The sequence below is a fragment of the Psittacula echo genome (assembly GCF_963264785.1).
Source record: "Psittacula echo genome assembly, chromosome: 7".
Taxonomy (NCBI): Eukaryota; Metazoa; Chordata; class Aves; order Psittaciformes; family Psittacidae; genus Psittacula; species Psittacula echo.
In genome coordinates this window covers 36385534-36413201 of record NC_137740.1, presented here as the reverse complement: position 1 = coordinate 36413201, position 27668 = coordinate 36385534, and the positions used below count along the sequence as shown (strand labels likewise).

Here is a 27668-nt window from a genome sequence, read left to right as displayed (position 1 = left end):
TGACTCCAACTTCATTTTTATCTGTACATTCTTATTGTTGCCAATTTCCTATTTTTTAAACTACATTTTTTTCACTGCATCTAAAGGAAATTTTGGCACTTTTGCCACTGACGGTAGTCTATGGATACAGCATTGATACATGAATCAGGACATCGGATCTACTTGAAATGCAACACGATGAACGGGCATACACCGTAAACCAAAGTCCTCAGCTCTGAATGCCATGGTTTTTTGCAAATAAAACAATAAATTCTGTGAAATACAAGTCCTTCAATCAGTCTATACAAGCCTGAGCATTTTGTAAAACTTCTTCAAAAATTCATTTCAGAAGAACCCTTTGAACTGTTTGCTGACTTTTCTAAAAAGTGTGTAATAAAAGACAAAGGTTGCAAGAGCAGCCTAAAGTGCTTAGGTTTAGACACTTCATTTTCCAAAATTTCCTTCATCTCAAGATTAAAATGAAGTATATGTCTATGGATATATAATACAAAAGCTTTTTTCCATTGCTTGAGAATGACCTCTGCTTTCCTCAGACATGCATGTATTCCACAAATAAATTTTACCTCATATTAAAGCCTTGTGTTGTTTGCTTGGTTTTAATTTTAACTTCAGCTGAATTAAGCAGTGACCTTAATCTTAGAGTAAGAAAAAAGGAATGTATGTTGGAAATCATTTGGAAGAAAAAAACTGAATGCTGAGGTAAGTGCTGTCATCACCAGTTCAACATGATAACTGCCTTCTCCAAATGATAGAGGAGCCAATGCAGAGAGGTGCAATGCTGGACCTTGTTCTCACCAACAGGCAGGGTCGGGTGGGGAATGCAAAGCTCAAGGGCAGCCTTGGCTGCACGGACATCAAATAGAGGTCTTTAAGATCCTTAAGGCAGTGGGGAGGGTGCACAGCATGCTCAGAACCCCGGAATTCCAGAGGGCGAACTTTAGCCTCCTCCGGGATCTGCTTGGTAGAGTAACATGGGCTAAAACCCTGGAGGGAAGAGAGGCCAAGAAAAGATGGGTAATATTCAAGGGTCACCTCCATGCTGGTGGTCTTCAGCCTGGAGAAGAAAAGTCTCCAGGGGGACCCCAGAGCAGCCTTCCAGTACCTAAGGGTCAACAAGAAACCTGGAGAGGGACTTTTTGTAAGTGATAGGGTAAAGGACAATGGCTTTAAACTAGAAGAGGGTAGATTAAGATATTAGGAAGAAATTTTTCACTATGAGGATGGCGAAAAACTGCAACACCAGGATGGATGTGGCTTTCAGAAATGATTCTGAGATTCTGTGTTCCTGGTCTAGTAGGTGTTCCTGCCCATGGAAGGTGGTTGGAACTAGAAGATCCTTAAGGTTCCTCCCAATCCAAACCATTCAATGAGTCTATGATCACAAGAAATGATGTTGACAGGCCTTGCATATTTACAGTCCAAGGAGGAAACAAGTTCTCTGGCCTCTTTACTAAAGCAGAGGTTTATAACATGACAAATATATCCTATACAAGCTTACTCACATGCTTATACACCACCATGCTTTGGAAAACACATGGCATAAAAAAAGTTGGTTTCGGCACCATAATTTGGAGGTAACAATATTTCTACTCTTTTCATAAGCAATTTAAATAATTCCAGTATGTGAATAAAAACTAGTGTTAGTTTTTAATCTTCCTCCGATTCTTAGCATCAAACACTAATTATTTGCATTCTTGCACCTGTTGATACCAATCTCTATGTATGCCAGAATATGGCTTGACAGCATGCTAATGTAACAAGCATTTATGTATTTAAGGCCATAGTGAAACCTAAACAAGTGAAAACTAAATCAAGAACAATTACAGCTTCCCTATTAAAACTGGTGAAAAAGTAATGCTCAGGTATTAACAGGATGCTTCAATATTCACAATGTCTTACTCTTGCTCCATGAAATCAGCAGGATGATTGAAACTTGTACGCATTAATGTTTTGCTAATAGTACTTATTTCACAATTGTTAACTGCTCACCTGTAGATTCTCCATCATCCCAGAACAAGTTCCCAGAAGCAGCATTATTGTCATCCAAGGCAATTATAAGTCCCATTGGATTCTTGCGGCTGTTGAAAGAGAGATTTTCTGTCTTACATCTGTAACAAATATCAAACCAGTCTGAATGCATGCTTTATGTTCATGTTGAGAATGTGACGCTCAACAAGGCTGCAATACTTTGAGAATTACCTTAGATTAGCCCTTGGCTGCCTTTCATTTTTATGTCAACTTCTTAAAACACATGGCAAGTTTACAAAATGCTATGCAAATAAACCTGGAATTAATCACTGCATCTGTAATGTAAACAGCTGTGGAAGTGAAGTGCAGCTCACAGTTACCCCCATATTTCAAGGTGAAAATGCTAAATACAATGGGCTGCTACTGGTTCGTAACCTGAAAGTCCCAAGGCCAGTCTTGAAAAGAAATCCATAAACCCACTCAGTTTTAAGCCATACCTTGCAACTGTTGTGTTAGCTGGTTGTTGAGTAGGGTAGATATAGCCTCCTCGCAAATGGAGTCCCATTTTGTCTCCTGGCAGGTACATATCAGTCCATTCTTTTCTCACTGAGATTTTTGCTCCCTTGTTGACAGGGAATTAAAAGAGAATGGGTACGTTGCATTACTCTCAGCTGTGAACGTTTTCTCATACCCTGAGTTTTATCTTAATGCTTCCTTTAAGAAAAGGCTCAAATTCTGTAAATATCCACGTGCCAATGGGCACATAAAGGCATTGACTCATGCACTTAACCCACCACCTTTCTTCCCTTATCTCACCGTTTCCTTCCTGCAGGGTTTACTTTAGGTGTCTCTCACCAAAGCAGGACTGAAAATCTTATTTCATCACATCACCATTTACAAAATCTCCCCACAGCTTCCGCTGCATTTACTTACCGTATCATACTCATACCACACAGCATCAGGAATATATGCTTGAATTGAAACCACACCCTGAAAGATGAAAAAGAAATGATATCCAGAAAGGAAGAGAGCAATCCAAGCACAATTTCTGCAAAGCTGCTGGGAGGCCACTGAATCAACAGTTTACAATGCAGCAGCTCATTGGCTGCAACCCAAAGTCACAACGCTTCAAATCCAGTAGCTCATATCATAACCACAAGTATCTCTGTGTCTTCTTTATTTTCCCTTCTTTTGGGATGGCACCTTTCAGATCCTTACTTTCATTTTATGTATTTAATAAATGTTTTGGTTTTCTCCATGGCGTATGTGCTACTGGCATTAACAGTTACAAGTTACAAGATTCTGCCACAGAATAAGCCACAATCTGTTTTCTTCTTGCACCTCAGACAAGCTGAAAATCAGCAAGAAAAGCTGATTCTGATGGAAATTCAGGGATAAACCAAAGTTGAGGTGAATCAGAATATCAGACCAGACGATTTTGACTCCGTGGAGGACTGGAAAATAACTGGATTTTATAGCAAAAAGTGCAAGATTTTTCATTTCAGCAGTGATAAAATTGGAATAATAAATGAAGAAGGGGCAAAACAAAAAAAAAAAAAAAAGAAAAAGGAAAACTTAAGCTTGCTGGGAATCCGTCTACAGGCTGAAAACCTGAAAGTCCCATGCCCACGCTTGAAAAAGAACCAGAACAAAACATAAAACCACTCAGTTTAAAGGCAGACCTTGCAACTGTTGTGTTAGCGGGTTATTGAATAGGGTATATATAACCTCCTCTCAAATGGAGTCCCAGTTTGTCTGCGGGCAAGTACATATCATTCCATTCTTTTCTCACTGAGATTTTTGCAAAAACCATGTTTGCACTGGGGATAGAGCTGTGGCAATGCTATTGAACAAGGCCCTCCACAATCACTTTGCCAAAAGACTTTACAGGTCTGGTCAAGACAAAGAACTGGACCAGAGCAAATTTCCTGGGATCCTTGGGGAAATGGCAGAGCCTACTTTTGTGGTTCAGCTTGTTCAGCATTAAAAAGGAGGGGGAGTGTGATTTCAGCAGGAAAGGCATATATAGTAGGTGAGCTATAACCTTTAAGCTGAATAACAGAATTGTCACAAGACTAAACAACAAAGGTTCAGAACTTGAAGGTGGTTTTTAATCAGAGAAATAAAGGAATCACAAGAATAGTGTAACTCTGGGATTTTATGCTGCAGTCGCCTGCCAGAGAAAAGAGCTGGAGCTGCTGCCTCAACATATCCCCGTGCCCTGTGAAGTGGTTAGGAGATAGATACCAAAACAGCCAAACCTACCGGGTCAAGTACAGGGGAAATAAGCAGCCCAGGACCCCACAGGAACTGCTTATAGATATCCCATGTCTCTTCATCAGAGTAGAACCTGGGCAAGTGGAAAGGATATAGCAGTAACTGTGTTTAGGAACTATACCATCAGCAGCAACCCAAAGATTTCAGGGCAATGATTGTTTAGAATCATGACTGTAGAGTGGCATATCAAAATTGCCTTTTTAAAAAAAAATCTTACTAGTTTAGTTGGCATTCTTTACACATGTGTGAAAGTGTAGGTGTGCATATGTCTTTGATATAGCTTATTTAAGAGTTCCAAGGCAAAGAAACTATACATATTCTAATATGTATATTTTTATATGCATACATATAAAATAAAGATTTTATAAACATTTAATATTATATATTCATATAGTATAAATTAAATATCTAATATATGTGATTATCGTGAATAATTTTTCAAGCTGACAATAACATCTCATAGCAGCTTCAGGAGTGACTGACAACACATGCATAGATAGAGAAGTTACAGATAGTTTCTGATTACTTCAAAATGGTATTTCATGAACTGAGAAGTTCACAGAATCACAGACTAGTTTGGGCTGGAAAGGATCCTCAAAGATCATCTAGTCCAACCCTCCTGCAATGAGCAGGGACATCTGCATCTAGATTGGGTTGCCCAGAACCACATCCAGCCTGGCCTTGAATGTCTCCAGTGATGGCGCATGTCTTGGCAACCTGTTCTAATTGTCTATATATATTCCAGTGTGCATTTTCACAGTCTTCAGAAAGCCTCTAACAACATTTAATGTGTTTGATTATCATAAGACTATCATGAAGGTTAATGAGTAAACTTACTCATGCAAAAGTGGCCGTACAACTGTGTCTCCTTGAGTATGAGCTTTATAAAAGAGTGTATACAGGTAGGGCAGCAAAGTGTAGCGAATGTTCAAGTAATACTTAGAGGTTTTCACCAACATTGAATCAGCTCCAAATACAGCTGGATCCTGAGACTGAAAGCAAATATCATGGTGTTGTTATTATTGTTGTTGTTTTTATTATTATTTTCATCATGCAGAAAACCCTCTGCCAAATGTGATAAGTGGGTGCTGTTTCATACAGGCAGAAATACAAAGGTGCACAGCTGCATGGTGTTCACCTTTTTGGTGCTGTGACCTAAGGTCCTAATCACAGAATCATAAAATCGCAGAATCATAGAATAGTTTAGGTTGGAAGGGATCTTAAAGATCATCTAGGTCTGACTCCCCTGCCAGGGGCAGGGATACCTTCCACTAGACCAAGTTGCTTAAAGCCCCTGGCCTTGAATACTTCCAAGTGTGGGGAATCTGCAACTTCTCTGGAAACTTGTTCCAGTGCTTTACCATCTTCACAGTGAAGAGCTTCTTTACAATATCTAAATCTACCCTCTTCTAGTTTAAAGCCATTACCCCTTGTGCTATTACTTGTAAAACTCCCCTCTCCAGATTTCTTGTAGCCTCTTTAGGTACTGGAAAGCTGCTCTAGGGTCTCCCCAGAGCCTTCTTTGCTCCAGCTGAACAACTCCAGTTTTCTCAGCCTGTCTTCATAGGAGTGGTGCTCCAGCCCTCTCCAGCAGCACTACTCTTGGCTGCCCATGTTTCGCATTGCATGGCCCTCCTACCCATCTGTAAGGAGGGCACATCAGGGTTAGCCCAGTTTTCATCCTGGTGTGCAGTCAGGTGCACGCTGAGGAACTCCTACAGCCAGTCAGATGGGTTTTGTGGCAGTGAGTGCTTGCCCTTTGTGGCAGACACAACCAACAGTGATGAAACAGCTGCCAAATAAGTGTAGTCCCAATTAAACCTTATGAAGCTAAACCTCTCAGATCTGGCATTTCATAGAGAGTTTTAGGTTCTGCCATTTTCAAACTTGTCAGCTACATCATCATCAGTGACAGAGCAATGATTACTAGTAATACTATTAAAGGGAATATGATATTGTAACACAAAGCATTTTGTAAGAGAAAGCACAACTTACTATGAATCCTATACTGTTGTGATTCCTGGAAAATGGGTAAAATGCTCCTACTTGCATCCATCGTCTGCAAAGTTCTTCTGTGGTGTCATCAGAGAAACCACAAATATCTGCTCCAATCTTCAAATTAAAACATAATATGTTGGATATACAGTATGTTGCACCTCTAATCTCTACACAAAACTTCTAGTTTTCAGAGATGAATTAACTCAACCTTAATTGCTAGGCAGAGTGACTGACCCATTCAACACATTTGTGCCTTTCTTCTTTCAAATTCAACTATGTCGTACAAAAACAATTAAACTGACTATTAGCTAACACTGCTCATCATTTCGTTCCTTCCAAATCTTTAACTTCCTGTTTGTTGCTAATATGGGTACCTTGGGAAAAAAGCTCAAGAGTCATACAAGTTTAAATCATGGAAAGGAATTTTGCTATTTCTCTTTTAAATGGATGTCTCTCATTTGAAATTATAAGAAAAACAACAAAGCTTTTCACATATATCGCTAGTGTTTAAAAATTGCTAGAAGTAACAGGTAGATTGGGATATATAAGATAGTAATTTTGTTACCCACATTTTTATCTCACCATACACACACAGCCACAGTAATAAAAGTGGCCTAAACCAAAAATCAGTTATTGGATAATAAATAAATAAATAAATAAATAAATAAATGTTTAAAGCAGATTTCTAAAGGGGATTAATTTGGAGCTGAAAATTTAAGATGGTTCTCTAGACAACATTTCATTAGATAATCTGTTTTTACAGAGGTAGAGTTACTGTTTATCCATATGTTTTGAAAGGATGTCACAAACTAATTTCATACATAAGGAATTCCAAAGAGATTAAATTCCAGCATTCCAGGTATCGCCCACTTTATGTGATCCCATGTTGCTGCATTATCGCCCAGCCAGTGTCCTGTGTATTTTCCTGAACCAGCAAAAGTAGACCTTGAAATAAGGAAACTTCGTTTTCCAGGAAACAGTGCTTCAATGACTCTTAAAAAGAAATGAGACTGGAATTATGCAAAGGAAAAAGACAACTCAGACATCACTAGTTTTATATAAGGTAATTTACAGTGACTGATTTAAAATAATTATTCATCCCAGGGATTTGGACTCCTTTACAGTAAACCAGGCATACTTTAGTGAAGTTCAATACATTAATTTTAAATAAACTTTCTATATAGCTTTGACACCCAATGTGTGGCTTTTACTACCAACTTTAGTTAGTAGATTTTGCCTTAGCTGCATTGGTTTAAATATAATACAGTATTTTCCAGGAACTGGGTTCCTGTAGAAGTGAAATCTCTTGCTGTTTTGGGAAATGCAGGGCAAATACTGTTCTGAAACCCTTTTTGTAATGATTTTAGAATGCATTTCTTACTTCCGTGTTGATATGGACATGGAATATCCATAAAGACTGTGGACATCATACTGCTTCCCCCAGTTCTGTACTGCATCCATACAAAGTGTCTTGGAAAACATGAGCTTATCAAGAATACCTTTAATAAAGGAATACGAATATCTCTTTTAAAGCACATTATTATTATGAATGTTTCCAATAATTTCTTTCATGCACATTCATGACATTCAAGGTTTTTTTTTATCTTTAATATTTGCACTAAGGCCAGTATTACTACTACAGAACAAAAACTACAAAAACAAAATGCTTGACTGCTGGTTTGATTAATCTTTGCTATGTGACATTTTCTACTTCTGAGCTTCTCACCCATGCAAAGAATACCTGAGAACTATGCCCTGAATTTCTGAGTTATTATCTGACAACATGTTGGCAATAGTTACTTAGACTTACTACTTAATACAAACTATGAAATCCATTTTAGTTTTGCATGCATCTTGAAAGCTACTGATAGTGAGAGATCTCCTTTATTTTTTTTATTATATTATATATAATTATATAAATTACATTATCAGACATAATTGAAGCAACAACAATATTCAATAATAATCTGAAATGGGACACCCTCCCCCCCCCAGTTAAATAAACCATGCCTTTGAGGAGGGCCAAAGTATATCATCATTTTCATAGAATCATAGTGTCATAGAATCATAGAATGGATTAAGTTGGAAGAGACGTTAATTATCTAGTTCCTAACTAGACCAGTTTGGTCAAAGCCCCTTGCAACCTGGCCTTGAAAACTTCCAGGGATGAGGCTTTTACCTGTCAATAGTAATGTTCAAACCCCACCTGTAAGAACTACGCTAAAATCACTTTGCACACCTGTAGCCAGTTACACAGCAATTCATAAACCTCTTGATATTTTGCTTTCTAGTTAAAGTAAATGGACTCACTTGGAGTGAAAGGAGGATAGTTTAAGTCATTTTGCTCACAACCCTTTTTCGAGCCTTGAACAAAGTTGGCTACTTCATTCATATCCTGAAAAGGTAAGATGTAGAATGTAATAAAGTTCCTCAAGTACATTTTCCTAACAAAGCGTAACATTCTATTCCCTTATCCTTCAAGAAATAATTACTTAGAACTAGCACCAATCAATTAGGCAAGAATGATATAACTCAGATACTGAGTTAGGATATAACTCAGATACTGGTCCATTCCTGTATTAATATCAGTGACAGTGTTGGACAGACTTCTATATGCAGGTTGAGTGTCACGTTGCAAGAGCTGTATCTTATTCCTCCATAGAAAGGAATTGCGTGAATTGCTCATGCATACATTGTCTCTGCCTATGACCAACTCCACACACTCAAGGAAATGTCTTTGGTATGGAGTGTGTTTTGGAGAGAAATGCAGAACCAACCAAGGTATATTGTTACTTTCTGTCAAAATGCACAAAGTGACTATTCTTTAGCATGTCCTTTGTAATGCTTCCCAAGCCATTATACTTCCAAACTTTGCTGTTTTCTTCCATGATTATGTTATTTGGCAGTGCTGTAAGTGCATTTCTATGTGCATTCCTGAACATGCTTCAGGAAAGCATGCTTGAAAGGAGATATCAAATTTATCTTGAAGGCACTGTTCTAGTGAACAATTTGCTTCAATAAAATTATTTGCTTCCTATAAGAGAGCTGTGCAGTCTTACACTTCATCGCTTGACTTGATGGAACCACAGAATCAGCAAAAATAAGTCAGAAAATCTTATTCTATCACATTGTATTGGGTTTGTGTGGCAAGGTTTTGATAGCAGGGGGGCTACAGAGTTGGCCTCTGTAAGAAGATGCTAGAAGCTTCCCCCATGTCTGAGGAAGGCAATGCCAGCTGGCTACAGGATGGACCAATGCTGACCACATCTCAATGGTGCTAGCGCCTTGGGATGATGTGTGTAAGAAGGGGGATAAAAACCTGCACAATGGCAACAGGAGAGAGAATTGAGAACATGTGAGAGAAAGAATTCTGCAGATACATCAGTGAAGAAGAAGGGGAGGAGGTGCTCCAGGTTCTGAGACAGGGAATGAGAAGTTCAAGCACAGTTTTCTTTCATGCACCCTACTTTTAGAAACTTTATTACAGGATATTCCTTTAAAAAATTAATATGGTTAAAATGGTTCTCAATCACACCTGATTTCCTTGTACTGTACCTAAAATCCACTGTGCAAAACTGTATTTTAGTCCTTTTGTGTAAGAACCTGATTATTCCAAATCCTTATCTGGAATAGCAATTTCAGGTTTACTAAACAGAAATTCCATGAGCTGCTTGGAGCATACAAGCACAGATTTTATGTGTTATGCCCTGCATTCAGGACTTGAGTGTCACATATTCACTGAGCAGGTATGCAGGTCTTCACATATTACCATTCTGAGTACAGGAGTGTGCTAGCATTTGCCTTTAGCAATGGTCCATCAATTGAAGCAGTGAACATCCAAAATCCAGCACACTGATCATTTGAATGTTATGATTAATTGCTCAGTTTAAAATTTTAAATTAAAATATGAATTGCAAATTCAACAGCAGAAGACATACACATACTTCACTGATTTCAGGTTAGTAATAATAAACATCCTTTTCAAATTCAATGCAAATTGAATTTGATAAACATCTATCTTCACCTATTTTTTTAAAATAAAAATGAAAATTAAAATTCTGTATTACTTACAATCCAGATCCCATCATATGGTACTGTGCTATAAAAGAGTGTGCATTCTTCCACCCACCAGCTAGTGCAGTCTGGGTTGGTGAAGTCTGGGAATACAGTTTCCCCTGGCCACACCTGCCATATTAAAAGGGAAATAACTAATTAAACCTTTAATGACATTAAAAAGAGTTCATAGAATCATAGAACAGCTCAGATTGGAAGGGATCTTGAAAGATCATCTGGCCCCACCTTTCCTGGGAAAGGGAACCTAGATGAGATCATCTAGCAGCCTGTCCAATTGCATCTTGAAATCCTCCAACGATGGGGACTCTACCATGTCTCTGGGGAGGTTGTTCCAGTGACTGTTCTCACCATAAGAGCAACTTGTACCTATTTCCCCTCGTATTCTGCATGTTGCTCCTTGTGAAAAGAGAACCTCTGTCTGCTTTGTAGCAGTCCTTTCAGTAATGGAATATTTTGGTGAATATCTCCCATGAGCCTACTCTTCTCTAAGTAGAAACAACCTGACTCCTTTCTTAATAGAGCAGGTTCTCCAGCCCTTTGATTGTCTTTGTGGCCCTTCTTGGATCCTCTCCAGTCTCTCTACATCTTTTTTTCAATTGTGGGGACCAGAATTGGACACACTACTCCACATGCATCCTGACAAGCTCTGCGTAGGGTGGGATGTTCACACTTCTATCTCTGCTAGTGATGCCCCTGTGGATGAAGCCCAGGATGTGATCTACGTTCATTGTTGCAATGGCAAACTGCTGACTCATGTTCAGCCAGGACTCCCATGGTTAGCCATCAGGTCAGTGCTAATTGTTCCAATCAAGACTTTTGAACAACAAACTGAGAGTGACAATAGCTTGCATGCATAAAGAAGGCAGAAAGAGTATGAGTTCCTTAACTTTGGAGTTGTCTATTGCTTTTATTCTAAGGAGTCGTACAAGGAATAATATACAGCAGAAAAATTTCTCAATGAATGTTAAAATTGTAAATGAAAAGGAGAATGTGGTAGCTGGCTTTTCAGTCACTACTGAAAATATATGTGAGGTGGCTGATGAATATTCCCTTAAGCCTTCAAAGCACCTTAGTTTTCATTTCTGTTCCATGCAAAAAGTTGAAAAAAAAAAAAAAAAGAAAGAAAGCTTGAGAAGAATCATGGCCTGAGAGAGGCCTCATAGACTTTAGCTCCAGCTGGCAGATAATTTTACTGAAAGAAACAACTTAGAAAACGAGAATTTAAAAAAGAGCACCAAACAAGACCAAATTCAATTGCATAAAACCGTAATTACCTCCCCAATTAAAGGTGTTACTCCATCTGATTCATTAACCCAGACTTTTTTGCTCTCTCCCCTGACGTAACTTCCATATGGACTACCATCAGGCAGACTTTGTGTGCTAATAGCAGGGTCCTAAAAATAAAAAGGAATTAAAAAATAAGAAGAAACCAGGATACATAAGCTCCATCAGTTACTATAGACCACTAGAATGTTAGGCAATAAATATAAAAATTACATAGAATAAGTAAATAATAATAATAAAGAGTTATAATGATAACATTTACAAAGGAAAAATAAATAGTTAAATGCTTACCAGTATGATAATATATTTTTGTCCATATTCATGCATATAAGCTGCAAAAGTAGGGAGATCTTTAAAATTCACTTTGTCATAAGTAAAATCTTTCCATTCCTCCATATAGTCAATATCAGTGACCTGTGCATCCTGAAGGAGAAGGGAGTTCAGCTTTAACATGAGAAGTGGTATGTAAAGATACTGTCTGTTAGTCAAACACAATTTCATCTGACACTTCCCGTTTGTTCTATAGTGAATTTACTGTTGGGACTTAACTTTAGTCTGGGAAAAAGTATGCTGTCAGGAGCACTTGCAAACAATGTGTATCTCATCTCATCCTCACAGTCTTTATTAATGATTAATAATTAACATATTAAAATAATATATTAAAAATAATAATTAATTAAATTAAGCACATCTTTATGCCTAAAAAAAGTTGCATTTAACATTAGAAGAATTCAAATGAATTTATATATTGGCATCCTTTTAAATAGCCCCTGGACATGTAGCTATTTCATTGCAGTTGCCTGACTTCAAGAGTTATCTGTTTAAATAAAAATATACCTTCCTCAAATCTTAGCTTAACATGAGGGTATTTTTATTCTATTTAAGCCATCAGGCTAATGTAATCTGAAATCTAATTTAAAAAGTTAATTGTGTTTTACCTTTGACTGTCAATTAAAAATAATATATGGCTCCATAATTGTCCACATGATAATTAAAAAAATACTTCATGAATTAGGTAACATAAAAAGATAAGTGGATATAGTAGGAAAGTATAACTGAAGAAATATTACAATAAAGTGCTTAAATAAATAAAACTTCCTGTAATTAAACCTCACCATTTCCCACATTCTGATGATGGCTCTACCATTAAAAATGCAACCCTTTGACACCAGACTCCTATATATAAGGAATTCACTAATTTAAACTGATGTGAAATGAACCAGTTGAAGAACACTGTGGCCTGGATCTCTGGGTAGTTCTCCTGCAGAGCTCTTTCTGCCTTCACAGGGTTTTTGCCCTCCTCAAACCCCATACTTACATAAGGGATTCCAGTTGCCCTGTTCCTCTCCACAACTCTCTTCACCTCATCCAGAGACCCGTAATTGTAGCGGCTGAGCTGGAAGCCCAGGCTCCAGTAGGAAGGCAGCATTGGCAGTCCCACAAGCTGCAAGTGGAAAGCAAAAATCCCATGGATCATTAGTGGACACCATGTATTTCACCTCAGTGCCTATTTAACTAGATCTATATTCCTCAAATCTATTTGAATAATATACACTAAGCTTTAGTCTGTGAAATGAGCAGGCCACTCCCAAATGTGGTATTATTCTATGATGTGTTGGGTTTTGTTTGTTTGTTTGTTTTTTGGTTTTTTTTATATTTTATTTTATTTTGGGGTAATGCCCATTTTTTAAAGTGTCACTAAAACCTAAACAGATCTCCAGAACTACAACAGACATCAGTGATATCTTACGATCATAAAATCATTACATACCTGTAAGCACAATATCTACTGTATAATATTGCTGTATGAACAGGAATTTGTCCTTATAACAAGAACAAGCCCCAACAAGGAAGCATAAGTTATCCCATGTAGACCATCTCTAGCTCTGGTGACCACTGTGTAAATCAGTCAGGCCATACAGACTAATGAATTTAACAGCTACAGACTTTTACAGTCTCAAGCTGTTGCGCGGTCTCTGCTCTAGCATCTCCAGCAAAAGCAGTGCTTAGTTTTCAGTTGCCTGTAATAGGCCAGCTAAAAATATCTACATCCCACGTTAACCCCAGCTAGTGATTACTAATGACAGCATTTACATTAGGGACATACTAACAGTTAGTTAAATATATATACTGAGTCATATTTTCAGTTAATAGATATCGTAGTTGAAGACATACTGTCATATAAAGAGGTAGAAAAAAAAAACCCAACAACAAAAAATCCCAAGAACTTTTAAAAATCTACAATGCATAATCTCTTTAGCTAAAGGTACCTGCAGGTACTCCTGGACTACTTGCTCTGGAGTGTTCCCCAAGAAGACATAGAAATCAAGGATCCCACCAATGGTTCTGTAGGTCACAGCTGGAGCAGGCTGCACCACAAACTCTGCCAGACAAGAGTGCACAAAACCAATTCTGAATACCAGTGAATTCTAAAATAACATTGCAATTTTCTAATTGATTATTAGAAATTTTACTAAGAAAAAAACACAAACCAAAAATACTTAATGAACCCCAAACCATTAATTAAACTTGCAAAAAGGGGGAATGTATTCAGATTACTCTCTTAAAAGTCCATATTTCCATTCCCTTAGATCCTACAGACAAGAGTATCAGAAGAAATCCAGTGGCTCAGTCTTCTATCTTTGAATTTTTAGTACAACTTTCCAAAACTCAAGGGATGTGAAGAGCTCTGTAAAGCATACATATATGTGTGCTTATCAAAGAGACTAAAGTGCATTTACTTTCAAGTATTGCTCACTACAAATTTAGGCTCTGATTCCAGAGTCCTGCACAGCAGCACAAAGCTGCACACGCTTAAGATACAGTTTGGGCCCTCAGGTTTCAAGTGCAATCTGAATGTTAACTGTGCACTACTTACTGCTTATGTTGATACGCTGAACACCACAGTTTTGATTCCAATTCTGTAGATCACTTAAAAAGGTGCTCAGAGCTACAGAGAAAGATTTCTTACCCATGGCATTGCTGTTCATTAGGAAAACACCAAAGGAGGCTCCAGTGTTGTCTTCCAAACACAGGAAGAAAGTTTGAACTCCATATAAGTTATCCATTGACTTAAAGCATAAAAAGGGAAAGTAAGATGATGAAAATCTAATAACAGTATCTGTTCTGGGGTATTTAAAAATGTATCACAGGTAGAACTTGAAACTTCTCAAAATATAGCCAACAATAAAAATAAAAATCCTGACACCTTCCTACAGACCTGTTTTTTAATTCCTGGCATTATTTTCTTTTATGAGAACATTTTGCATTAAAACAAACGCTTCCCCAAATATACAGGTAACATAAGCAAGCAAGATGTGATGGATCTTCAGGCAAATCTGCATATAGCAGTACTATTTCTGGGTAATATCTATGCACATTAAGCAAACAATAGAACTTGAAGAGTGCTTTCATCACTTTTCACCATAGATTAGATTTTGCATCCAATCTATATTTCTACTATTTCTATTATTCCTGCAAGGTAATCGTTTTTATATCTGATCTATGGAAATAAGAGAGTGACTTGCTTATTTTTTATTTCCTTTATATTTTATTTTCCATTATTATTAGCAACAAAAACCTTAGAAATTTTAACAACTGTTGTAATAGATGTGCTTCTTCCCCTACAAAAGAAAACTCAGAACAATTTAATGAGAAACAGAACTTGAGCAATTTGAAATTAGCCTGACTTGATTCTGTTCACTGTTAGTTTAACTTAATAAGTCTACACTCAATAGAGCTGTTCAGGTAAAATCTTCAAAAGGGAGGAGATAGGCATCTCAAGCCAACGGGTACAAATTCCAAATTATTAATTAATTACATATAGTGATCTCACCCTCCAGTTTCTACTTCAGAAAAACACTGAACTGCTCTCTTAGAGTACAGCATATGAGTTATTGCTTTATGAAACTGAGTTAATGGCTACAAATACTCTTACAATTATCAAAAAATGGGTGCCCCAAAAATTGTTTCATAGGAAGCCAGTCAAACAACAGAAACAAATAAGTGCTGACAGACATATTTTATCTTATAAAGGGGCACCTGTTAAAGGGAACTTTTCCATCATTTGCCAAGTTAGAAGGATGTTGACTGAAGAAGCATGATCATCTATACTGAATGCTGCGCAGAGCAACGCGTTAGGACATATTGGTATGTATTTTCTTCATCAATAGAAACTGAAGACTCTGATATTTTAATATTTATCTACTGGTTTTCAAGTGTACATCGACACAAAAATCAGAAATAGAGGAACATTCATCAGTACCACCTAGCTTTTTAGAAATAATATGCAGTGCCTGGAAAATCTTTTGGGGAAAACACAGTAGATGTTATTAATGTGTCTTCTGCAGAATAGGCTCAGATTACAGAATTCATCTGTGAAGAATGAGGTGTAATAAAACCAGTTCTTACTGCAGAGGGGCCAGTATCCCTGGTGAACATGGGCCAGGTTTTCCAGTAAACATCGTGCCGGTACTGCTTATGCACATGCTCTCCCACACCATAAATGTTGATGCTAGGTACTTTGATGGATAGTTGTAAAAACTGCTCAGAATACTGCAGTGGTCCTATGGTAGTATCAAACCTGATAAAACAAAGAAAAAAAAATTCTTCTTGTTTTGTTTTGGTTTTGGTTTTAACACAGAATTGTAGCAATGACTGTTTCTGCTCCTTTTAGTTAGAGCTAGCTAGCCGGTTCAGGTCTCCATCCAGAGACTTGAAGGAGAGGGAGATGGGTGGTGTGGGGCCGGAGCAGAACAACCCTTGCACAGATGACATAAGCAGTGCCAGCTGATCCCACAGAAACCTCTCATACAAGTGGCTCATCCGTTTTCAGGGGAACATTTGCACTCCTGTCTTCCACCCAAGCTTCCCACCCTGCATCTGTTTTGCCTAGTCCTGAATCCACTCTCCATGGCTATTCACAGAAACTGGGCAGATGGAAAATTTCCTTGGGTGAACAGAAAGACAAAAATAATCCACTCCATCAGATTTTTCAAATCAATTGCAGCTTTTGCTTGCCAGAAAAAATGAACCCGACCTGCTCTTAGGTCCTGCTAGGCCAGTCACTACAGGGAAAGGCAGACTACGACTATGTGCTAGCTCTCAAATAAGCTGAGCACAGATGAGTGAAGATTAAAGTGATGACATGATCCTTAGCATGGTTCAAATCCCGTTTGACGGCTATCACATCTCCTGTGGTAAAGTCTTCATAAAGTAACTGCTAAGCTCTTTAAGGAACATGAAGTTGGTGCTATTGGAAATACATACAGAGACTGCTGTATACATCTGTACAAACAGAACAAGCCAGAGATGAATATTTCTGCTTTACATCTAATACCAAAACAGACAGTAAAAGTCAATTTCATTAATGAAGTTTCTTCTGTTGATTTCATTTTGCACCTTTCACCATTCCCTTTCATTACAGACAAACAATTCCTGTTCCAAACAAGGATGATGAGAGCTTTAAATACGCAGCCAAACCTAATTTTATTCCTTATTTCTATGGGAAGGACTTGGGAAACAGTGGGGAAATCTGAGCGGTGCTGAGGCAGAGAGCAGCGGGAAGCAGTCCATTTTCTGCAACAGGGTGCACCAAGGATCAGCACACTGCAAGGCAGTAGACACATTGAGCCACTCTCCTTCCTTTAGCTCTGCTATGCTGTTGCAACTATAATGGTCAGCCAGACTCTAGACTCCCTTGACCAGCAATACTTCAGGTTGTGACCCTGTCTGCAGTCCCCAGCAGTGCCAAAAAGGCTCCCTTGGGCATCTTACCTCCTCTTGGGCATCTTGCATCCTCCTCTTGATGGATAGAGAGGACCACCCATAGGGACGTTTTTATACAGCCAGGTGTGTGCTCACACCACCACCAAAATGTGGTCATTTCCTGTCATGTACATGCTGAGATTTTGGGCACATTGATTTTAGCGATGCAATTAAATAGCTCCCTAATAAGTGAAGTGCACCAGAATGTTTTAACTGCTTTGTATTTCCTAAGCAACACTAAATATCATCCTGGGAAAGGGTCTCCCAGAACTCATAGAAGCAATCAAGCCATTCAATTTCATTCCTTTTGAAATTCATCATGTTCATTTTACTTTTTCATTCCTCTAAAATTTTGAACATTTCCAGTTGGCAAATGTGTCAAAATTGACCCCTACCTGGAAGTAGTTTCAATTTCAATCAGTCATCACTCTTAAAATGAAACAATCATAAATAGAAAGTAATTGTGAATTAAACCAGATTTAAAGCAGAAAGCAATTGGAATGAAGCTGATCCTCAGATTTGAATGTTAACTTCAGCTTCATAATCCAAGATCTTATAGGGATCTGCTGAAATGCCATCTTTCCTCAAAAGCAGAGAAAATTACATTATTTGAGGTGGCAAACTACCTTGATGTATATTAACATCATACACAATTTCAAAGGAATATGCTTTTATTTATTCACTTTATCTAGTTGTAATTAGAAACTCTTTGCAAGTTTATTTTCCTGTGATATTTGTGACTTTTAACAGTCATGATATTTGTACAGAGGAATGTAACTTCTTGATTTCATGCAAACTCAGGCACATTTTTTTTAAAGGACTTCATCACTTCAGAGGTATTAGTAAACTATAGCAATACTTATCACTTTAAGTATCTCATTATCCTGAAAATCTTAGATGCTTAAAGAGACCCTTAAACAATTCAATACACAGTATAATCACAAACAGCTCACAAACAAGCAACAAAAACTGGGGAGTTTGGTCTTGCAACTTTTACTCTGCTCATTTACCTTTATTTTTTATTTTTTTTTTTTTTTAATTTAAACTGCTAAAACTTGAGAAGTGGTTCAAAGGTCAAGACCTCATCTGGTACATTTCTGTCCACTTGTAATGATTACAAGGACTATCTTGCCCATCTGCTCACAAACTGTACTGAAACCTGCTTTCCCGAGGAAGAAGTTTGTATTTCCCATGAAACCATGTCAATCTCTTAGGTTTTCGTGTAAATTGTGATGGCAATAGATCTATCAGAGTTCCAACTCTTTTGGGGAGCTGAAGTACACTAAATGATGATGTCAGGTCATAGACTTTATAAGTATCTGGATGATTAGGATTTTTACAATGAGCTGTAATAACACATTGATCCCCACTCTTCCAATTAAGCCTCCCTTTTGTTTGTTTTTTTAAGAGTTGAGGGAATGCCCTCATCTTGTGTAAACAAATGTATCAAGGATTTTTCTATAAGGGGCTGCTTTTATCCCACGCTAACATCAGCTGTGTTTAAGATGCTCAAACTCAGAGTCAAGCATCATTGTCATTTTCTTCTTTAGAGACAAAATTGCATCCACTTTTATAAAATTAAACAAAAACCTATTGAAAGTGTAGACAGTCCTCCAGAGCACTGCTTCAACGTGCTTCTATTGGAATAGGTTTCTTATTCTCCCTCAATATACCTCTTTAATCAGTCACGTACTACTGAATGCCAAGTCCATCTTTCGTGCTGTCTGTAATTGCAAATCAATCATTAGAGAGGATTCTAAACAAGGAAACAATACTAACAAGAGCACAGAAGTAATCGCTAATTAATTAAACTTGAAGCATTGATAATCCAACTGGCCTATGACTATGACAGGTAATCATTCTTGGACTGATTTAATAATCACGTTCATCCTGACACTTGCCCTTTCTAACAGGTCTTGGAGCTATGTCGTTAGGTTTGTAGGCTTGTTTTATTTATTCCTTTTTAGAACCTACAGTCAATGTACAAATCCATCGAATATTTTACTTGGAGTGTTACATGACCAGCTTATAAGGGGCTTGAACCAGCTATTCTTGGATATCATAGGTCCAAAGGGCAACCTGGTTTTGGCAATTGAGGGCTTCAGCATGATTGCCACAAATAAGATAAAAGAAGCAATGAAGAATGTTCCCATGAGATTTGAAGCACTGGCAAGGAGCCCTTGGGATAATAAAAATCCCTGTAATGATGGCACAAAGGAGCTGTAAAGATTTCCTTAGTATTAGGAGAAAGTGAACAAAGAAACAGACCTAAATCTTTCAGGCAGAGCTCTCCATATTACAGAATTTATTTGCAAAGGAACAGCTAGAGTCCTTGCAGAGCATTCATCAGTCAAACAAAGAGAAGTACACTACATGTGCTAAAGGGCACCTCACACCTTGGGCATACATTGCTTGTGTGGTAACATGGGCTTTCAGAGAAAAACAGTGACATCTGTGTTATTCAAAAAAGGCACCAATACTACTTACAGCACTCTACCGTTGCTCACTCTAGTCACCACGATGCCAAAGGGGTTCTGCTTCACATCCACTTTGTAGTTTAAATTGGAGGCTGCAGATCCAGTGAAAGATCCCACATGTTCATGAGGGACTTCAAATCTTTGTGTTCTAGGATCAGTGATCTGTGCATATTTAAACAACAGAAGTGTTGGGCTTTTAAAAACTAATGTCTAATTCAAATTGTTTCCCGTGTTAATATATAGTTCTGACTTATGATATTGCTGTCCCTATCCCAGTCTCCTGTTCTGCCTTCATTCCTGTTCACTTCCAACTTTTATCACGTATTTTCAGCCATTTCTGTCACACTTGACTCTGTGTTTCCCTAGCTCAGCAAGAACCCACTGCAAGAGGAAGGTCTTCTACAACCCATCGATACCCCACAGTCATGGCATCTACTTTTGAGTTTTCCATAGAAAGCAGAAATAATTGAAGAGTTAACACTGTCTGTCAAAATGACTGAGATATATGCCCAGGCCATAAATAAAAAGTGAGTAAATAAAGCCCCAAAATATCCTACAACGAGGAAGAAAGGTAGATTATACAAAAGCTGAGCTTTTCAAAGGTCTCATCAATTTTTTATGCAGAAACCCCACTGTGCTAAACATTCATTAACCTGACGTATTGTGACAGCAGAGAGGACAAGGAAAGAAGGAGCTGAGCTGAGCAGTGTGAATTCATAAGAGTGCTTCAGAAGGATTAATCCAGCCCTCCTAATCTGACTGCACAGTAACAGACAGCCTAAAATCTTTCACTGAACATGAACCTTAAACAGCATAGAAAAAAGATTAACCTTGAAGTGGAAGCGATTTGGTGTCTGATACTCTCCTGTGAGGAGGACAGTGTTGATATCATTTCCAAAGAGAGAAGGTGATGGCAGCCTTGTTAATGTAGTCTCAAATCCTTGCAAAAAAAGCACATGTTGCAAAGTTGTTGTGTTGAATCAGACATCAGCACATGCTTAAATTAAGGAGCACAGCCTATAGCTTACCTGCCTGTGTTGTTCTTGTCGACCCATCCACTTTGTATCCGTGGTTTGAAGAGAAAAAACACCAGGGCACACTCGTATCGCTCTGAGGACTCCAACAGCAGCCACGCAGATTGCAGGTGCTCTGACATGAGAGACAAAAATAGGCTGACAAATAAACCCTTTATACTAAACCAGTTAAAATGCACATAGAGTGCATTTTACCTAGAACACCAGAAACCTCAATAATATCTGAAATCAGATCAACTCCTTCTCTGAAACTCTAATGAGTGAATACTTTGGCATCAAATGTGATATATAGAAAAGGTTCTTTTCTGGATTTAGAGTAGAAACTTGCTTATTAGACATCCATTCTTTCTTAAAACCACTAGATCCACAGGAAAAATGTACTTTTTAACATCTGGTAAACATCTGGTTAAATATCTACATAAGCAAAATTGATCATTATGTGCAATATCTACATTTAGTGTAATTTTTTAATAACAGATATGTTTAGATTGGTTTTGCAGAACCTCAAATTGAGATAAATCAACATTTTTCCCCAAAAAGTCTCAAACAAATTAACCTGTTGTTCAAAGCATATGTCAATGTAGTAGCACCAACCTTTATACTACCTTCCAGTAGTTTAATAAGCTACTGTTTCTTTGCTTTGTTGTTAGAAATTAACTTATTCATGCACTGTTTGAGTGACTTTTATGTTTGAAGATAAGATATGAGTAATACATCACTGAGTTTCCATACATTTTCTCACCTTAAAAACCCAATGCCTTTCTTAGGGCAAAAGGCAGTGGTAATACAATAAATCACTCATGGCAAAGGGCAGGGTCCATAAATGATATCAAGTATTCAAATCCAACATGGAGATCTTCAAGACTTTTTCCTCCACCTGCTGCCTAACAGCTGTTTCTGCCTTCATTTGATTGTGTTCAAATGTTTTTGGTGTTTGTGTCATGCTTATTTAAAATATTCTGCAGCTTTAAATAGGTGGAGATAGTCCAAAAATCTCCATTGCTGCTGTCCTTTGTGCACTTGATTTTGGGTTGCAAAGCCCAACCTGGTCAGTACAGGTCAAATGCTTTTCTCAGCCACTGAACAGAGCAAAGATAAGTCAGCTCCAGCCTGGAAACCATGCATGTGCTGAGGGAAAGCATAGAGGGAGCTCACAGACCCACTGGCTTCAGAAGTCTTAGCATATTTATTTCATATTTTGATTGCATGGAGCACAGAAATCTGCAAAACCCACTCAAGATAAACCCCATATTCACCAAATAGATAAATGTTTGTCTCTCTGCCCTGGACTCATCACATCAGAAAACATGCCTGCTGTCGTTTTCATTAGGTTCCAAACAAAAATCATGGTTGCATGAGAGATATTGTGACTCATTTTCCCTCACATCAATCCACAAATGAATGCACTTTCTAAGGCTGTGAAAAACCCATGCTTACTTTCCACCTTCTCAACTACCACCACGAGAACTCCATATTTCATATTTTATAAACTATTTCAGAGTAAATGAAAGAGCTAATCCTCTCCAAGACTGCAGAGATCACAGCTTTGCTCTCTTACTTCAGTTACTGCATACATAGGAGAATATCCTAAATACTTGAGAACAGAGTTGTTACCTCCATCCTCTTATCCCTTCTAAGACCAGTGACTATCCCATGCAACACAGAATAGCTTGAACAACCAATTTCCTTAAAGCCTGGAAGTTCAAGTATCAGCATTCCCAACTTCATAAGCACACTTCTCTTTTTCCCCAGTTACTTCTGATGATTTTTTTACTATTTTCAGCATTTACTTTCCAGTCCAGTGATATTCTTCTAGCAAGATCTTACTTTTAGTGGACTTGTAAGCTATACCTCTGTATTTTCATGGTGCATGTTTGCTGCATAAAGAAGTAAATACAGAAGTGCAAGGTCAGTTATGCCTGACATCAGGAAAGGAGCAGAGTTCATCCAAAGACACTGGAGAGGCTGTTATAAAAGCTATCATTTAATGTGAATAAAGACATGAGCTGATCACAGTCTCTGAGCTATAAGCCTAGCATAATAGATACCAATATGCAAGAAAGCCAAAGTCAAAGCTTCATTAGAAATAATCCTGGATATAAGAAAACAGTTTACACTGGGGTACAGTATGAGATGGCTTCTGAACACTGAACTGAGCACCAACGATTAAAAGAGTAGCTTGTCTATTTGCTGAACTGAAATGTTTCTCTCATGTGTATCCAAACAAATCTCTGCCAGCAGGAAAAAAACCAAACATAAACCAAACCAAAACCAATACAACCTTCCCTCAAGCTTTCAGAGGTATCAGTCCAATAACAAACCACACCAGCTCTGCTCATAGTAGTTCATTTTTTACTGGTGCATTCCTTTTGCCTAACCAAACTTCATGGCAATTTTCCACAACAGTGAATAGTTAATAAATATCTACTTTCTTTCAGCATACCTATCTTTGTCAAGCCTGCAATTGGTTAATAAATATCTATTTGCTTTCCATAGTTCTATTTTTTGTAATCCTACTCATTTTCTGGCTTCAGCTGGGACATCTTTAGTGAATAAAGATATCGAGACAGACACTAACCTAGTATATGAGCTTAGGCAAATCATACTTTTCCCAGCTGTTGTTTATTCTCTAAACCACTGATGGAAACCGTGGCAGGTTTATTCTAAGCAGGTACCTCTAATTTTACAGTTCTGCTGCTTGCTGTATTAGAATAGCCTAAAGAAGGACAAGCAAACCAAACAAAATGTTTCCAGGAGAAAATTTATATGGAATGAATGGACACACTGGTGTGGGACTCTGGCTTGTGTCAGGCATAAACCTAAAAGCTTTCATCAAGGCACAAGTTAAAGGTGGTATTTGTCTATAATCTGCTGAAATTTGCTGCCTGGTCTTCACTAAGGAAAGTACAGATTCAGGAATCATTTCTTTTACCTCTAATACCAGAGCACCTACCTCAGTGTTCACATCTGCATCTGGCCCTTGCTGATATCTTGAATTTTATTTTTTTTTGATTCTTTCTAGTCAGTGATAGTAAAAAGCAAGGGCAGACTTACAATGAGGCTTATAGTTGCAACCAGAGCAAAATAGTTTCCTGTACTGAATGATGAGTGCAGCACTTAGTGTGGGGTGACTGGTAGCAATTAAAGATTAAAGTGATCTGCACGACTGCTTCTACCATCGTGTGCTTGCTCCTAGGGGAATGAAGTAACCAAAACAGTAAAGGAACAAGCTGTGTGATCTGAACCTTTTACTAACTTGTTCATCCACAGGACTTTATTGAGCTATATATCATAACAAAACCCATGACATAACAGAAGCTTTACCAACTGTCATTTCTGAAATTAGACTGGGAATTTCTTCAGAAATTGAGACAGCTGGTTAATAATTTTTTATACCCCTGCGAATGGCATAAACATCACACATCATAGTATAAGCACTATTTTTTCTCCTAAGCTGCCCCACTAAACCAAAGAAAGATGCCAGATATCCTACAGCTTTCATCAGAAAATAAGAATACCCATAATAAAGATAAAAAATAATGATGATAATAAACAATAATAGCCATTCAAGACCAACCACAATAAAAACATTCTAAATATGAAAGCACTGAAAAATTAAGATGATACTTTTAACTGGGAATCTTAACTCATAGATTCTTAAGCCAAAAGCCTATTTCTAAACTCTGTGCTCTCACAGGTAAAAGACACCACAACCAAGAAAGGAAGACTATGACATTCAAGTTGGTTCTGAAAAGAAACTGTGACCATGTCTCTTACATTGTAAAAGTCTTGTGCATCTGGGTAAACTGCATCTTCATCTGCTATTTCTCAATGATTATAAATGCTAGTACTTGACCATCAGACAAAAATAAACTCTTCAAAGTTTTTGAAAGTAAAAAGTGACTTTTTTAACTCTTTGATGTCTGACTGATTTTGTTTCCATCTATACCAAAACCAAACTGCTGGCGTGTACTTTGACATGATCTTCAATCTTTGACAGCAAACTGCTACAGTGGCTAGAAAGATCGGATGTTCTGTCAACAGACTGAAGAGAGTTAAACAGGAGCTACAGTTCTCTGCAAAGTGTTCAGACAATCATACATTAAAAAAGGTTAAGAAAACAACCGACAGAGACAAGTTAAGTTTCCTATAATTAAGCCTGAGGTTTATCGGAAAAACCCTATTTTTTAATTTTTTTTCTGGAATGCTTTTAGACCTTGGTTGCTTCTTGATCCGGGATGCAGTCAATTCTCTCTGATATTAGTAAGTTCGGACATTCTGGTGAAAATTCTGTTAAGGAAAGAAATTAATGGGTTATTACCAGGATTTCCAAAATGTAGCAATAACTTGGCTACATCCTTACTCATTAAATGCTTCTACTGGTTATTTCTCAGCATCTTGAAACTCTAACTTTAATATTGATTTAAATGAGTGTAAACTGTTGCTAATGGAATTTATTCTTACCTTTGAAAAATTGCACACAACTATTTCAGATAAAGGTATGACAATTTCACTTTAAAGTTCTTAAAAATACGGATGACTTTGATAAATTTATTTCTTAAGGTATACATTACTCCAGTTTTCAGAAAGTCCTGTAGCTCAATATGCATTACTGCTTGTAAAAATACATGATAAATTAAAATTGAAAGGACTTTTGTTTATCTTAAGTGGTACTGTGCTGCTGCTCTCTCATGTGCTCCTGGCTCTGAAATACTGTTCTTCCACTCGAGCTTGAATTAGAGCCTCAGGTAAAAGCACCATAAAGCTCCATTAAGATGCTCTGCTATATTTCACTGAATTTAAGGTGACCTCATGGCAACTTTAGCTGAAAAAAGGGGACCCAAAGGTGGGTTTCAGTTGCTCCAATCATTGAAAGTTATTTTACATGTATTTTGGAACATTGTATATATTTGAATGAGAACTACCAAGTGCAGAAATCTCGTCTCAGACTGAGATGCACTCAAATACATGGAGTCACCTGTTTGCTTTGTCTGCAACATGCACACTTGTACTTTTTTCTCAGGCAGACTCCTCCTCATCTTGTGACAAAAGCAGGCAGAAAATCTGCACATATTAGTCTGTATGAGCAGTTTTACTATAACACAAAAGTGTTGGTTGTGCATTAGCAATAGTTTTTATTTTACTGCTATTTCTACCTCCAAGCTTTCTGCTTCAATCCTGGCATTTAAGTGGAATTATTCTTACATAATGGAACTATATGTAAATCAGGGTGCTTTATATCACACCCCTGTAAGACAAGTGGTTTCTAATGTACCAATATATTAATATGAAACACTATATTTTGTTATGGTTATAATGTGTGTTTCACACAATTTGGCTGCTTCTACAGAATCTCCCAGATCCCTTTTCTTTTTTTCAGTGTTGTCTTTTTTATATTAAAAAATTTTGAGGTTATACCAGTTCTATGTTTATAAGGCAAGTCCAGTCTTGTGAGGATGAGATAGAAGGTTTTTTTCATATCAATGAATTCTGAGTCATGCTATTTATCATGTCATATCTGATAAGTTCACTCACATTATCTTTTGGTAATGATAACGTAACAGTAATTCTGAAAGTCAGTACTCTACAGTGCTTACAGTGATTTTTTTTTCCTCATTTGAATATCCATGTTCCTTAACAGTCTGTATCCAACAGTGATGGAAATAATGCCAACAGTTAGTTACTGAAGTTCTATGGCATTTACAATAGTCTCAGGAAGCACAGCTGAGCACCTCTCACTGAGTTTTGCTCTGGTCCTACAGCAGCAATGGGAACCACTTACCTGTTCTTTTGACTCCAGGTTGTCCTGATGCTAAAAGCCCAATGAGGACACAGGCTATGATAACCACCAGGCAGAAGAGGGTAATCAGAGTGATTTCCAGTCCACTGAACTTCCTCTTGCCCATCTAGACCCAGAGGAACACCATTGGTAAAACACCAGTAATAGCTTGGAAAACTCCAAAAATTACATTACTACTTTACTAAATCAGCAAAATTTATAAATTAATTTAGGTTTTAAACCATGTTCCCTAATCCTGGGGTTTAATTAAAACATTCCTTAAGGACTACATGCAATAAGTCTCTAATTCAGGATAATTCACACAACATAGATTATTGCTATTTAGTACACTAGTGGGCAATCACAGAAATGTATTTTGTTGCCTGCAGAACACTTTACACACAGAGAACAATTTCCTCCTGAGATTAACTGGGAAGTTTCTTACATGTTATTAATGCTCCTGAAACAGAAAACTATCAGAATCCTCTTCCTTCTGTTTGTTTATATTTCCCCTCTAAGATTTCTTTCCACCCTGTTTTATAAAGGAGGATGTAGATTTGTTAAAAACATACTTGACAAAAACCTCTAATGAGCTATGAGACCATGCTTGTGACACTTGGGAAAGATAAAACATAGATAACAGGGTAAGTCACTTCTTTGTAATGTGGGAGAATATATCATATCTGAGGCAGTGGTACACTGGTTGCTACTGAAATCACAACTGAAATGAGGGAGCATATGCTCATAAACTTGTCTTAAAATCCTGTGTAAATGTAATCTTTTTACCAATATTGCTCTTTTTTACTGTGAGGCACAGTGGAGCAAAGCTTGCTCCACTAAGAGGCTTGTGCTAGCTGCAGAGGCAGCTGCTCAGCCCTGTGCAAAAAACAGTACTATGCTCTTAACATTAAACTGAGCACCAGCAATAAAACTAATTAAAACTAATCTCCAGCACTCAGAGCACCCTATCTCAAAATCCTCTTCTGCCATGTTGCCTCACAAAATTATATC

The 27668-nt window shown here is 37.6% G+C and overlaps 1 protein-coding gene across 1 annotated transcript in view; it reads right to left on the bottom strand.

The window, feature by feature from the left end:
• SI (sucrase-isomaltase) overlaps positions 1-26784 on the bottom strand; it is a gene marked incomplete at both ends in the record, with an annotated part of 61131 nt that extends 34347 nt beyond the window's left edge. Inside the window, 21 exons of the mRNA XM_080622299.1 lie at positions 1990-2078; positions 2466-2590; positions 2902-2958; positions 4234-4318; positions 5083-5237; positions 6241-6357; positions 7065-7236; positions 7625-7742; positions 8554-8638; positions 10315-10428; positions 11592-11711; positions 11893-12024; positions 12920-13045; positions 13872-13984; positions 14573-14672; positions 16012-16183; positions 19855-20006; positions 20675-20784; positions 20873-20993; positions 25095-25168; positions 26661-26784. Coding sequence (XP_080478425.1) covers positions 1990-2078; positions 2466-2590; positions 2902-2958; positions 4234-4318; positions 5083-5237; positions 6241-6357; positions 7065-7236; positions 7625-7742; positions 8554-8638; positions 10315-10428; positions 11592-11711; positions 11893-12024; positions 12920-13045; positions 13872-13984; positions 14573-14672; positions 16012-16183; positions 19855-20006; positions 20675-20784; positions 20873-20993; positions 25095-25168; positions 26661-26784 — 2461 coding nt within the window. The remainder of the gene's footprint in view (positions 1-1989; positions 2079-2465; positions 2591-2901; positions 2959-4233; positions 4319-5082; positions 5238-6240; positions 6358-7064; positions 7237-7624; positions 7743-8553; positions 8639-10314; positions 10429-11591; positions 11712-11892; positions 12025-12919; positions 13046-13871; positions 13985-14572; positions 14673-16011; positions 16184-19854; positions 20007-20674; positions 20785-20872; positions 20994-25094; positions 25169-26660) is intronic.
• Between the last annotated feature and the right edge of the window lie 884 nt (positions 26785-27668).